Genomic DNA, 13,602 nt, shown 5'->3' on the forward strand with positions numbered 1-13,602 from the left:
TAGCTGGTGTTAAAGAGGAACTAAAGGCTATTTCAGATTGGATTTCTAATCTCAACCTCAGGGTTGCCAGGGGTGAGCTAGAGGAGTATTATTGTCACCTAATACTGTGTTTCTAGCTAAGGTAAGCTAGGGTGTTACATACACGGAATTGTGGTCGTGGGTATCAGAAGTTTGCAATGAATCCTGGTACATGTAGGCATTGCTAGTATGACTCTATGAGTAGGAGAACTCAGCTTTCTTTCTCAGTATAACACTGAGGACTTTATTGCTATAGTTGACTACATTTACCACCAACACTCATTGCACATCTGCTAAAAAAAAACACAAAACAAAACAAAAATGTTCCCTTTAAGATCAAGTTTAACACCACATCAGATCCATATTGTAAGCCTTGTTAAGAGCAACAAAGAAAATCAGCTGCACGGTCCACGAGGAAGAGAAATGTCTAAATGATCCGAAGCTTATGACTTTCAGGAAGTCCACAACTGACTTTGTGTTCATGGAATAACTTGGACAGGGCCTCCATGTAAAGTCTGTGATAGTGGTCGACCTCCTCCTCAGTGGGGTTGACACTCTTTGGCACTGAGATTGGGCTTCCCACTGGAAGAAATGGAGTCATAGAATAAAAAATGGGCTCGGTGCAGGACATTACACTTCCAGACAGAATAATGAAATGAAAACTCACCAACAGTAGTGATTGGAGTCCTGTAGGGCATGACCGCTATGCGTTCACCAACAAATAGACAGGGGGCGAAACCCATAATCTTTTTGAACAGGTCCTGTAACCTCCGACCTAGACTGCCATCTGAGAAAATAACCTGTTGAAACAGGTCATTCTCCCCAAAAGAGTAAACAGGCACCAGATCAGCCCTGTAGAAGATCATCAGAGATATCAGTGCATATGTCCTATTAAATTACATTCTCAATGGTTTAAAAAGAGTTGAAAAATGTGGAAACCCTGGAAGTGCTATTTCATGTTGTGTTTTTAAGAATATTCTCACCCAAACTCTAGGGCCAGCCTGACAAATCCCTTCCTCTGCCTCATGACCACTGTGTGTTGTCCAGGAGAGGATGCCAGAGACTCAGCAGCACCCCCTATCACAATCACCACTGCATTACCCTTGCCACTGTTCGAAAGGAGGTGGACAAGGCTTGGTTTGCTGACTGGACAAAGACCTGGTCAGATAAGGTAAGAGTGCAGTTTAGTTCAGCTGATGGAGACTGTGGTTTTGTTTAAAGGCAGGAATAGGAAGGGTTAAGCGTTAAATATGGTTGATGTCAGTAGTTGAACATGTTATAAATACCTGCACTCATTATGTAGTCCCTGAAGAGTGGTATTCTGAAAAGTCCTGCCAGTATCGCCAGTGTGGATCGCACCCCAGGAAACAGCGCAGCAAAGCCAGCGCTCTCTGTACTGAAGCAGGTAAACGCTCCAGCACTCATGATACCGTGCGGATGACAACCCAAGATGTAGTTCTTGTTTGGATTCAGCTCGGCTGTCTTCACCAACTGAGCAAGAAATTTGAGGATGAAGTTTTTCATCTCTGCTGATAACTATCAAACCAAACCCATGTTGACTGCATATTATCTCTTTGAATTAGATATTTAAAAAAATACATTTCTCTGTTACAAGTTAAGGTGTCTGACCGGGGGAACTGATGAAAGGCCTTCAAAATAAAACGCTCATTACAGAGATTTTTATCTTATTGTCAGATCTGCAGATTTGTCTTAATAAAGCAGATAATATCACAAATATCAGGATTTTATACTTCCCCATAGCCGTGGAATGCATAGGAAATAAATGTGTAAAGGCTAGGTAAACTTGTTTACGAACATGTTTCCACATATAACATTAATTTTATGTTATATCTTTTAGGGATCAGCCAAGATGTGTTTCAGGGCCAATGTGGATTTTTGCTAATCAAGGAGACAATTATTATAGATTGAGCCAATTAATGGTCATAATTGGCACACTGAGCAAGACTACAGAGTAGATTAAAGACACACAGGCAGCTGCATCAGAGCCAAAGTAGTACATTTTTAAATTCATTTGTTTTATCTCTAATCAGATTTTTTTTTTCAAACAGGATTCCAAAAATTGTACAAATGCTGAATATCAGAGCCAATAATCATCCAGCTCTATAATCAGTCAACCTCTAATGCATATTTCAGCAAGTTTCCAAATATTTGAGAAGATATAGGAGTTGTTCTGGATGAACTGTGCATATAGTTAAATATAGTTCTGCCACTGATCAGTCACATTAAATCACCGTCACATCAGTGTGATTCAACCAAATTTCATCAAATAAATTGATCACCATATCTTATTCAGGTGTTAAAAGATACAAAGTGAGACTTACTTTGATTGGAAAAAAATCTCTGAGATGCTCCCAAACCCTCCACTTCCTCAAGGATGCTTTCCTCCTGCCCCCTGGTGGAGACATTAGACACCTACATAAAAGCTGTATACAGTATGTATCATATTACAATTGTCTAGTATACTCTTTTTTTTGTTAGTATATAAAAAATCAACATTGACTGTGTCCCAGCTCCATACTACACAACTAATTTGGAGCAGGTGTTGAATATATAGTGTGTTCACTAGGGAAAGTGGCAAAATAAAGTCAAAACAATATGTTTACTAATTAACCTTTGGATGTGCTGTTGATGGATGCTGTTCTCTCATAATGCAACATGCAAAATAAAGACATTCACAGATGTCTTACCCTCATCCACAGTGTATTTTCATGTTTTCAGGCTCAGAATAACTCTTTCTTACAGACTGCATCATGGGAAAATAGTCCATCAACAACACAAAAAAATATTTTCATGTACATAATTTAAAATAAACTGAACTATATTATATAATTTCCTTTACCTCTTTCAGGGGTTTCCCAGTCCATCACCAGCCATATGAAGTACAGAGCGGACAGCGGCCACAGCGAGGTAAACATAAGACTCACTATCAAGATAATACAAGCCACTCCTGGCGATGGATGTGTATTGTCCGTATATTGGGGGGTAAAAGAGATTATTTGCATTAGTTCAGATATAAATGACTACAGTGCTGTTTTACAGATGCAGTGAAAAGCTTGTTAGCTCATGTAAATGTAGTTAACATTATTTGACATATTTTCCAATGTCATGTTAAGGTTATAAAGGTGAAGTGTAGTTGGATCTTACCTAAGAAGAGAAACGTTAGGACCCATTGCAGAACACTTACTGCCTCTAAAAACTCCTTCCACCGTGTTTTTTCTTTAGTCATTCCCACAACCTGGAGGCCACACCATTAATTTTCAGCAATCGATAATATTTAAACTGAACATCCATTCAATAAAGGTCACGGGTATATTAGTTATATACTTGATGCCTGTAAAAATTACAAAAGTTGCTTTATCTGGGATAATAATGAGATTTATGATAGATGTTTTTATGATAGAGATCCGATTTTATCAGTAATCAGCACTTCAGCTTGTGATCTTAATCTTCCTTTAGGGAAGTCATAGACCTAAAAACTTGTAAACATGCAGCAGCCTGATGAAATGACTTACTTGTACACAGGCAAACCGAGACAGCAGGATTTTTAATGTGCTTGAAAATAAAACTTTCTTGCACAACCACAAAACACCTTCGCCTAAAGGTCATTAAATCAATGTTTGTAGTCATACTGCTGAGCATAAAACATAATACTTTACCTTGTTAGGGTTTATTCCAAAGTTAGTTTGAATGGATGTGGATTCACCGGTGCAGGAAAAGCATGAAATGCAGGACGCACTTTGACCAGATCATGTAAAGCTGCTGATAACAAATCCACTCCCCCGATACTTTGACACACAAGTAAGCAATGTCAGAGATAAACATGGCAAAGTTTTATAGTTGGATACTGTGAGTATTGGATTTGTGTAGCGTTCTCTTGGAGATATGCTTGATCTGATTGGTGTCAGGTGTGGTGTGGTGTGTCTCTTTTGCTTTTGGCCACTAAAGTGACCAATCAGGTTACATGTCACTCTGATCAGCGGTTGGTCAGCGTAAAGGGATCTGCAGTGACGCTACAGCCATGGCTCTGTTGTTTTCCTCTGATGTTTGATGTTTGACATGTAAAATGCAAAAAGTAGACTTGCCTACTTATCTCCTTGTCATCTGTCACAAATGTGAAACTCATAACATATATAATACAAGCTCCAGTTTCATCAGAACAAAGTTAGGGTTTACAAGAAATACTTTCACATAAATATTATTGTTGCTCACTGATAAATTTCAATCAATTCTATATGCTTTCTCCATGTTAAGCTGCTCGTAGTGAAACACTCAATATTTCCTCACAATACAAGCCTGTCTGGAAATGAAGGGATTCTGCACCCTGCACCAATGAAAGGCGAATAAGTAGCAGCAGTATACCAGTTTTGGTATTTTACATGCTCATTGACACAGCTTACTGGGACACTTAAAGGGACAGTTTGGATTTTTTGAAGTGGGGTTATATGAGGTACTTATCCATAGTCAATATCCTCCCTGCAGTAGATGGTGGTCTGCATGCCCCCATTTTCCCATCCCCCCCCCCCCCCACTCTCTGCAAAGTCATTTTACCTCACAGAATATGGAAGGTGCTGGTCTACAGATGTCTCTAACTAACAGATTGATGCAAAAGTAAACCAGCAACTCCCATGTTCTGCAAGGTAAAATTAATGTTTTTGCCAAAGGAGTCTGGTGGTTTTGGAGAGTAATATTTGGCTTAAAGGCTATTTTTCATCAGAAAAGGCTGTCTGACGGCACGGCACCTGTGCTTTTCTTGCTTTGATAGCTCAAAATGTTTGCTGTGAAAAGGGTCTATTTTGCTAAAGGTCCTGCTTATCTGCACAGATATTAATTACCCGGCTGATTAGCTCTCTAGGAAGGTTCAGTTTGGATGTAGCTTTGCCAAACTTAGTTACCAGACTTTGTCAGCCAACAAGGATAGGGATAGTGTAAGTTGTCCTGCCCTAAAAGATGCAACAAAACAACACGGTAAGGGAGATTTCAGTCAAATGCAGTTTGTACACACCCACAGAGTCCTGAGAAGAGCTCACTCAGGAAATGTAAGTGAAGGTACCTCTGTGGGGACTTCAACATTTAACCTCAAGTGATTCTTATTACACAGAGGTACTGTCAAAGCCTCATAGGAGATGTATTTGTTGACTAATAACACAATCAAAATTTAAAATGTTATGAGGTGGTACAGTAGTAAATATACCCTTTTTCCTAGCAGCCATTTAAAGAACCAGTAGAGTAAATACAGGTGTTGCCGATGATACTAATTTTCTGTTCCATTCAGGTCATGTAGAGTCATGGTGGTGCTAAACACGGGCACCATCTGTGTTTACCCTACTATTTCATATCAATATGGCTGCTGTGAAACTGGTTTATTTTAGAATATGGCTAGAAAATTCTTACTTTTCTTTGATAAAGTACACTGTGATAATGAGACACAGCTATTTATTGACTGTATCTATTTATATCCTGCAGTTTTATACTCAACTATAAGGGCATGTAGAGTGTGCAGACCTCCCCCAAGGCCAAATACCCCATCTCACAATGTTGACAAAAGTGACAAATAATTTGCGTAATCTGCCCCGTGATACATATCTATTCCAAAATTTAATGGGTTCTTCCTTAGCCCATGCTACACTATTCCATTTAGTTTCATGAAAACTGGACCAGCATTTACTAGAATTAGAAATATAAATAGAATAATTGTATTGTGCAATAATACAGTGAAATTCTGAGTGCTACTCCTCTATGGTGCATTCAGGTTAAAAAGACACATTGAAAAACACATAAAAAAGAAAGACAAATAAATAAATATATAGTGACTAAGTGAAAGTATGTGTGATATCCTTAAGAACAATATGGTTACTGCACCGTTAAAACTTCCACTGGAATTGTATTATTGCACAGGAATGATATTATTGCACATGTAGTAAATTATTACACATCGGTGTTTTGCATGTTGATTTAGAGTGAAGATAGCCTTGGGAAAGAAACTGTTCATGAGTCATGTGGTCCAAGTTTTGAATGACCTTTAGCGTCTGCCAGACAGCAACAGGTCAAACAGTTGATGGTCAGGGTGTAAACAGTATTTTGTGATGTTTTTGGCTCCGGAGAGGTAGCGGCTGTTGGTGATGTCATTTTTTCCCACATAAACTGTACCAAAAACATAACCTCTTTGGCAGAGGTAATAATAGCCAAGTACAATAAATATTATTTGTTGACAATAAACATTCTGCTATAAAACATAAGGATAGAGTTACTATATGCTACACATTTCTTAGTGGCTGCTCTCACGAGGTGGGACATTTGTGTCCGACCACCGTTCGAGCTTTGGGCTCTAGTTGCACTTGCTGCACTGGACATCACAACAATAGTAGTGTAGACAAACAGGCTATGTCATCAATAGACATTTTTCACAGCAGTTATATTGACATGAAATAGTAGAGTAAACAATGATTCTAATTAAAGTTCTGCTTCATTTAAGTCAAACAGAGTCAGGGTGCTGCTTTGTGGATGTTGGCCCACTGAAAAAGACTCTGCTACATTAAACGGACCAGGATCTTAATTAGTATCATTGGTAACACCTGTGTTTACCCAATATTTCATATCAATATGGCTGCCGTGAAAAAGGTCCGTTCAGTTTTCTGCTCTAAAGTGCTTTGATCAATCTCTGAAGGAAGCTGAATCAATCACTGACATATTTAGATGTGGACTTTGGATTCAGCGTTAATACTTTGACCTCTGCACATTGCTGGACAGCTCAGCTCCTCTTGTGGCAGCGATAGTCCAAAGATTCCACTGATAATATCCTACATGATTACAGGCGTGTGTTTCTCAAGAGACAGCACTCTTAATCTCTTAAAACTTGGTGTTTAACTCTCTCTGCTGTCCTCACCTATACAACCTGCGATAGACTTTAGTGGGCGTGTCAGCTTCACACAGACCATGTGTTGGCTAGTTGGTCATGTGACAGCTCCCCCCCAAAAACCACATTTGTATGCTGTAGTTACAATGGTCCATAACCTTTAAACAAAAAAAGGATATGATAATGTAAAGTAGTGTTTTCCTTTACTCGTGCTCTTACTCAAATCCCATTGTATTTATCTCTTTCGCTTGGCTGTAACTGAAATGACTGGTCATCCAGATAACAGTCCAAAAAATGTCAAACCAATATTCCTATGACAGCTTAGCCTACTTTATGTCTGTGGGTTTAGTTCATGTGCATTTTATACTTAATCGTATTTTATCTCCTATTACATCACTGAACCTATACTGGCAGGAAAACGTGAGCCAGTGTTTGGTTTGTTTGTTCCGGGCTACTGTAGAAACATGTTGGTGTTGAAGAGGACCTGAGCTCTCGTAGATATAGAGAGGTGAAGTCACACCCCTTCAGGTGCGCCCCATAGTACCTTAGTTGGGAATAAATACAAACAGTAGTCAGCAAGGAGAGACGAATCATTTTTTATTCCTGTTTCAGTTGTTCCATTAATTACACACGTTTGTCAATTTAAATGATAATTTTACAATGCAAGGAGTTCGCAATTTGTGGTGTGGTTTAGTTTAGTTTTGTTTGAAACCCCTCATGAACTATATCTCTTGCCGCGCACAATATATATCATCAACACCAACATCACTGTCCCTTGTAATGTTATCTGACCTGGTGTGTTTTATCCAGCAAATGCTTTATCAGCTGGTGATCGACAGACCAAGACAGACCTGTTGCTTGTGTGACTAAATCCCACTATGAAAACACACAGACATCAAAGCCTCAGTGGCTAACTTTAGCTTGTGGAGGGAAGAAGTCATGATATACTTGTTTTTAACTACGCGTTCGCAAATGTATCATGGCTGCTTCATGTATTCCTTTGTCCACTTGGAGCGATGGGTGTGCGCATCCTCAGAAATGAACGCTGCGCTTACACAAATGTGTATTTACACAGGGTGTGTAGTCTTTCTAATTATATATTTTCACAATTTCATACTAAACAGTTGTATGACAAACAGCTGCTTTCTTGGAGTTTAAAATTATCTTTTAAATGTACAAACATCATGTGTAATTCGTGGCTTAATTCAGACAGGATAATCATCATTAATGACTGTTCATCATATTTTTTCCTCAGTAAGGTCATAGTGGTCCACCGGAAGGGGCGTAACTTTGCTTCCATGTAAACATCTCATTCTAAGGTAACTTAACCACAACAATTCCTATTTCCAGGTGATCATACACCAATGAAAACACTCTTATCAATGTAACACTACATACATTTCAGCCATATTCTGCCTATAAAACCCCCTACATCTTACACACTGGACCTTTAAAACTCAACGTTTCACACTGTTACAGTTGTCCTCACCTATACAACCTACCATAGACTTTAGGGGGCGTGTCAGCTTCACACAGGCCATGTGTTGGCTACTTGGTCATGTGACACCTCCCCCCAAGAAGACCACATTTGTATACGTAAGGATGATTGTCTACACCCCTAAAAAGTAAAATCCATAATTTAAGACTAATAATTTAATACAGACTCCTGCATTTCTCGCACTGATCTCATTGTATTTATCTCTTCCCTTTGGTTGTAATTGAAGTGACTGGTCATCCAGATAACAGTCAAACAATATTCCTATGACGGCTTAGCCTACTTTATGTCTGTGGGTTTATTTAGAGCGCTTTTTATACTTAATAGTATTTTATCCCGTATTACATCTTTATAACGCGCCTATATATATGACATGTTGGACTTTCATTTTCACTGTCCTGACAAATACAGTTAATGTTTATTAAAGTTGGGGGAAAAAAATCACCCGCCACTTTATCAAGAAGCCATCCAGGACATCTAATGAGCCTAAATATGAATTTCATTTGGCTCCACTGATAACAAACAGGAGATAACAGCCTGTCGTCGCTCGCAGTTGGAATCAAAGACACCTCGACTGCTCATTCTTCTTCTTCTTCTAAAAACAAGCTCTGGTCCTCTCTGCTCTGCTGTGAGGAAGTCCTGTATGAATATTAATATGGATGCAAACACACACACACGCGCGCGCGCGCACACACACACAGAGGATGCCCAGCGCCTGAACCAACCCAGCGCGGCGGCGGATATCTGCGCATTTTTCTGTTGACGTTTTTTTTGTTTTTTTTCCTCTTCATGCCTGAACTGAGAGCATGTTTCTTTGGCCGAGGTCGCGCAGGAGCCTTTCTTGAACACATTTAAAGATGTCGTTTCACCTGAGAGGAACATTTTGTAACGTCGCATTGAATTGCATCATGGTTTTCAATCACCGAGCCTCGGTAGTAGACTCCAGTGCGATGCTGTTTATCATAAAAATGGAAGACCTTTCACGTCAAGAAAAGGCGTCATCCCGGTGAAATGCGTCTGAATAACTGATTTTTCATCTCCACGTCAATTGACACATCTGGGAAAGCGTTTTTTTCCTTCCCTGCCGTCTACCAAGACAGCTGTGTCATCAACAACCGGCGTGTTGTTGTTGTTGTCTGATTTTTACGAGCCTGGGCAACTGGATATCGGCATAGTCTGCCTCTGCGCCAGCCATAGGCTACCGAGTTACTAAGGTAGGTTTCACACCTTCATCAGTATCATATTTTTTCCTCCATGAACGGTATTATTTAGCCTATATAACCAGCTGTCATAGCCCAAACGCACTCTAATTAGCCACTGAAAATATGATGCTGTATTGCGGAGGAGACGTCGGGGCCTGATGGCATTTTTACGCGTAAAATTTGGAGAAATACAAGGTTGACAGCGAGCCGCCGTGTGTTCACAAGCCAAATTATTCAACCTTGAAGCCTCACAGCCCCGTGACGGTGGGTATAAGGCCTGTGTTGTACCCCCCCACCACAAAACACAAAAGAGATGTAAAGATATGGCAGGAGCGTAAACCCACAAGTTCAGTCGTGACAAGAGCTTATAAATATTTCACCAAAAAACAAGCCTCCATCAGCTGACTGGTGATGCTGGAGCATGCACGGCGTTGTTAATCAAATACCTACACCAGCACCACCACAGCAGCAGCAGCAGCGGTGGCTTATTCTTTCTGCGAGGCCATGATGGAAAACATCTGCATGTTTAGGGGTAATAAGACTAAAGCAGTGGTTGAGTGTGTGTGTGGATTTTTGAATATGATGTGTGTGTTTGTGCAGCAGCCAGGTGAGGATGTGTTGGCGCGTCTTTGAGGTGCGGGAGAGGCAGCAGCAGCAGGCGTCTGGGTGAGGGGAGCCAGTTCATCTCGTGCGTGTGTTTTTAAAGGAAAACCCATCAGATGATAGCCAATAAACTGCCGCAGTATCCCACCTTAGATCCTTTATGAGGGGTTGTGAATTCTACATGAAATTAAGGTTGGTCAACACTGTTTTTGTCCCCCCCCCCACCCTTTCTGTTTTTTTCCGGGCGTGACAGCCACTCAAAACGAGCATCACTCACTCACAGATTTATTCTTCACCTCCCCACCACATGCTCACAGAAATCTGAAGAAACTGTAGTTATTAGGCTGCTAAAATGAAATTGTTATGTCTTTACTTGACTGGCTTTATAACGTTTCCTCCTCAGTAGAATCAGGAGAGGCTGTTTGACTTGGCAGGACATGTCCTATCAATACTGAGTAGACATTTTATTTTGACAGAAGCAGTCATGTCAGTTAGTATTAGGCTATCTGTTTACAAAACAAATATAACATGGGCATGGGCTGCAATTTAAGATTATTTTCATCATCTGTCAATCATTGTCTTGACTGATCAATTCCTCGTTGGGTCCATAAAATGGTGAAAAATGTTGATCAGTCTCCTAAAGCCCAATGTGACATCCTTAAATGTCTTGTTTCAACCGTAACCCAAAGATAATCAGCTTACTGTCATAGGAGACTGAAGACACCAGAAAACATTCACTTTTGAGAAGCTGAAATCAGAGAATTTGTACATTTTACTTTTAAAAACGACTCAAAACGCACATCGCTCTCTGACACTCAGAGATTTCTTCTTAACCTCCCCGCTACATGCATAAATAAATTTCAATAAACAGTTGTTATTGGGCTGCGAAAATGAAAAGTTTGTAATAAATCTGTGTTCGCCCGGCTGGTTTTAATGCCTCTTCCAATATAAGAATCAGGAGAGGCGGCTTGACTTGGCAGGGCATGTTCCATCAATACTGAGTGGACATTTTATTTTGACAGAGGCAGTCATGTCAGTTACTAGTAGGCTCTCTGTTACAAAACTAATTGAACATGGGCATGGGTGAAAAGTAGGGCTGTAACCAACGCTTATTTTTATTATCAATTAAACTGACCATAATTTTCTCGATTAATCAATTAATTGTTTGGTTTATAAAATGTCAGAAAATGTAGAGAATTGTTGATTAGTGTTTCTCGAAGCTCAAGGTGATTGTCCTCGATGTCTTGATTAGTCAACAGAGATAGTAAGATAATTCAGTTTACTTACATAAAGGACTAAATAACAGAAAATATTCACAATTGAAAAGCTGAAATTAGATAATTTGGACATTTTTCCAAAAAAAAAAAGCCTCAATGATTAATCAATTATCAAATCAGTTGCCGATTAATTTAAAAGTTGACAACTAATGGAGTAATTGTTGCAGCTCAAGTGCCAAGATACGAGAACTGCAAATGCTACTGAATATTACTGGCATTCCTATTTAAATCTAGAATCACTGAAACATTACGATGATTTGTCTTTACAGATGGTGATACTTCTCTATCTGCCTCCCCGCCACATGCTTATAGCAATTCCAGTAAACGTTTTTTATCAGGCTGCTAAAATGAAAACGTTTGTTATTTCTTTACACGACTGACTTTAATGTCTCTTCCAATATCACTTGGAAGAGTCGGGAGAGGCTGTTTGACTTGGCAGGACATGCTCCATCAATACTGAGTGGACATTTTATTTTGACAGAAGCAGTCATGTCAGTTACTAGTAGGCTATCTGTTACAAAACAAAGACAGCATGAGCATGGAAAAGAATTGGGTGCAAATGTTACAAAACTGCAAATCCTACAGGCATTCCCATTTGAATATAGAAATCAGAGCTCCAGCATTTAAGCGATCACTTGTTGTGTCAACTATTAAGTTGGTCACCAACTATTTTGATGTTTGATTAATATTCAAGTAGTTAAAAAAGTCAAAGTTATCTGATTCCTGCTTCTTAGGGCTATAATATGTAACATTTTCGCATTAAAATTTCTAAAAATGCTAGATATTTTGTTAAGTTATGTATTTACATTATCCCAAATATTTCCAACAATTTTCAAATGCAGAAAAGTCTGTCATTTATTCAAGGTCATGGTGTGTTTCCTGCTAGCTATCGCTAGCTAGTTGCCAGTAACTTGCAGGAAAACACGGGATATGTCTGATACATCAGAGGATGAGGAAGGAAATCGGCAATGGTGGTTGTTTAGCAATAAAGAAAGCAACTTCCGTTTTCCCACACTACTTCAGGACTTTATTGATCTATGTCTTTTGTTAGGGTTTTGATGTGAGAGAGACGCCTAGCAGCAAAAATAACATGTTGTGCTTTTAAATATGAATATTTCCTGGTTCCTCTGTGACAGTAAACTGAATATCTTTGTGAACAGAACAAGACATTTGAGGGCATTATCTTGGGCTTTGGGAAGCACTGATCAACATTTTTCACCATTTTCTGACATTTTATGGACCAAACAACTAACCCACAGGTCGACAGAGTAATTGATAAGCTGTAGTCCTGATAGAAATGTTATAATGACTTGTCTTTAGGGATGATGCACCACTTCACTATCTGCCTGAAATTGAATGGAAATATAAAATGAAATAGGGCTGAGCAACATGGACAAGATGAAATATCAAACTATTTTTGACCAAATAACTCAATATTGATATTTATTGTAGGTATGACTATTGCTGCTTTTATAAAGAAAGAAAATAATAGAACAGTTCAAACAGCCTGCTAAGTTCAGAAAATTACATCACTTAACTGTAATGCAGACTTTAAAACCAGGAACACTTTTGCCATATCACAAAATAACCATATCCAAAATCTAAGACAATATCTAGTCTCATATCACCACATCAATATAATATTGATATATTACCCAGCCCTAAAATGAAACTAATCACCAGCCAGTCTTGCTTGACCTTGGAGCTGAATATGACAAAAATCTTCCTACACGTGCCTCTATGTCTTCCTTTAGGCTCACAGATGCAGATAAACAGGGTCTGATATGTGATTATTGCCTCTTGTGCCATTTGGTTTGTGTCGGTACAGATAGAGGTGAGCAGGGATGGGTGAGAGCAGCTGTGAGCGTGGGGTCATCGAGTGCAGGCTGTGAGCCACACATACTGTGCGACGTGTCTTGAATGCAGAAGAAAAACCAGGGCTCGCACAAGCTGCCGCTAACTGTTGTCGCTCACCTGGTGATCCCATATTTAGCCCAGAAATGTGGTTAGATAGGGAAACGACAACTCTATATGTGGCAGCTTGGTCAGTGTGTAAATGAATTAAATATTTTTCATAGGAAACCTTTAGTCCCTGAGGGTTTATGCTGCAAAATCAGGATGTAGAGCTTTTAA

The 13,602-nt window shown here is 39.3% G+C and overlaps 2 protein-coding genes across 4 annotated transcripts in view; one reads left to right on the top strand and one right to left on the bottom strand.

Annotated features, from left to right (window-relative positions):
• Positions 1-236: 236 nt before the first annotated feature.
• On the bottom strand, positions 237-4,049 carry mogat3b (monoacylglycerol O-acyltransferase 3b). Its single transcript, XM_084731019.1, has 8 exons — positions 3,696-4,049; positions 3,184-3,274; positions 2,879-2,986; positions 2,361-2,431; positions 1,305-1,509; positions 1,002-1,176; positions 686-870; positions 237-600 (listed from the first exon to the last, which is right to left on the bottom strand). The coding sequence occupies exons 2-8, from the start codon at positions 3,263-3,265 to the stop codon at positions 446-448; spliced, it is 981 nt and encodes a 326-aa protein (XP_084587145.1). The 5' UTR covers positions 3,266-3,274; positions 3,696-4,049; the 3' UTR covers positions 237-445.
• Positions 1,065-13,602, top strand: part of nyap1 (neuronal tyrosine phosphorylated phosphoinositide-3-kinase adaptor 1) — a 55,719-nt gene continuing 43,181 nt past the window's right edge. The window contains exons 1-3 of one of the 3 annotated variants that reach the window (XM_084731016.1): positions 1,065-1,189; positions 1,331-1,423; positions 2,888-2,946. The gene's annotated coding sequence lies outside the window, so the exon portion shown is untranslated. Of the gene's footprint in view, positions 1,190-1,330; positions 1,424-2,887; positions 2,947-9,077; positions 9,606-13,602 lie in introns of those variants that run through there. The other 2 variants (XM_084731018.1, XM_084731017.1) reach the window with 2 other exon arrangements.

Source organism: Lutjanus erythropterus, chromosome 11 (assembly GCF_056507025.1).
Source record: "Lutjanus erythropterus isolate fLutEry1 chromosome 11, fLutEry1.hap2, whole genome shotgun sequence".
Taxonomy (NCBI): domain Eukaryota; kingdom Metazoa; phylum Chordata; class Actinopteri; order Lutjaniformes; family Lutjanidae; genus Lutjanus; species Lutjanus erythropterus.

Coding starts and splice junctions, on each gene's coding strand:
- mogat3b (XM_084731019.1), bottom strand. CDS start 3,265: ATGACTAAAGAAAAAACACGGTGGAAGGAGTTTTTAGAGGCAGTAAGT. Junction 2,987..3,183: donor CCTAACGTTTCTCTTCTTAG/GTAAGATCCAAC, acceptor ATCCATCGCCAG/GAGTGGCTTGTATTATCTTG. Junction 871..1,001: donor AGGCTGGCCCTAGAGTTTGG/GTGAGAATATTC, acceptor GATCTTCTACAG/GGCTGATCTGGTGCCTGTTT.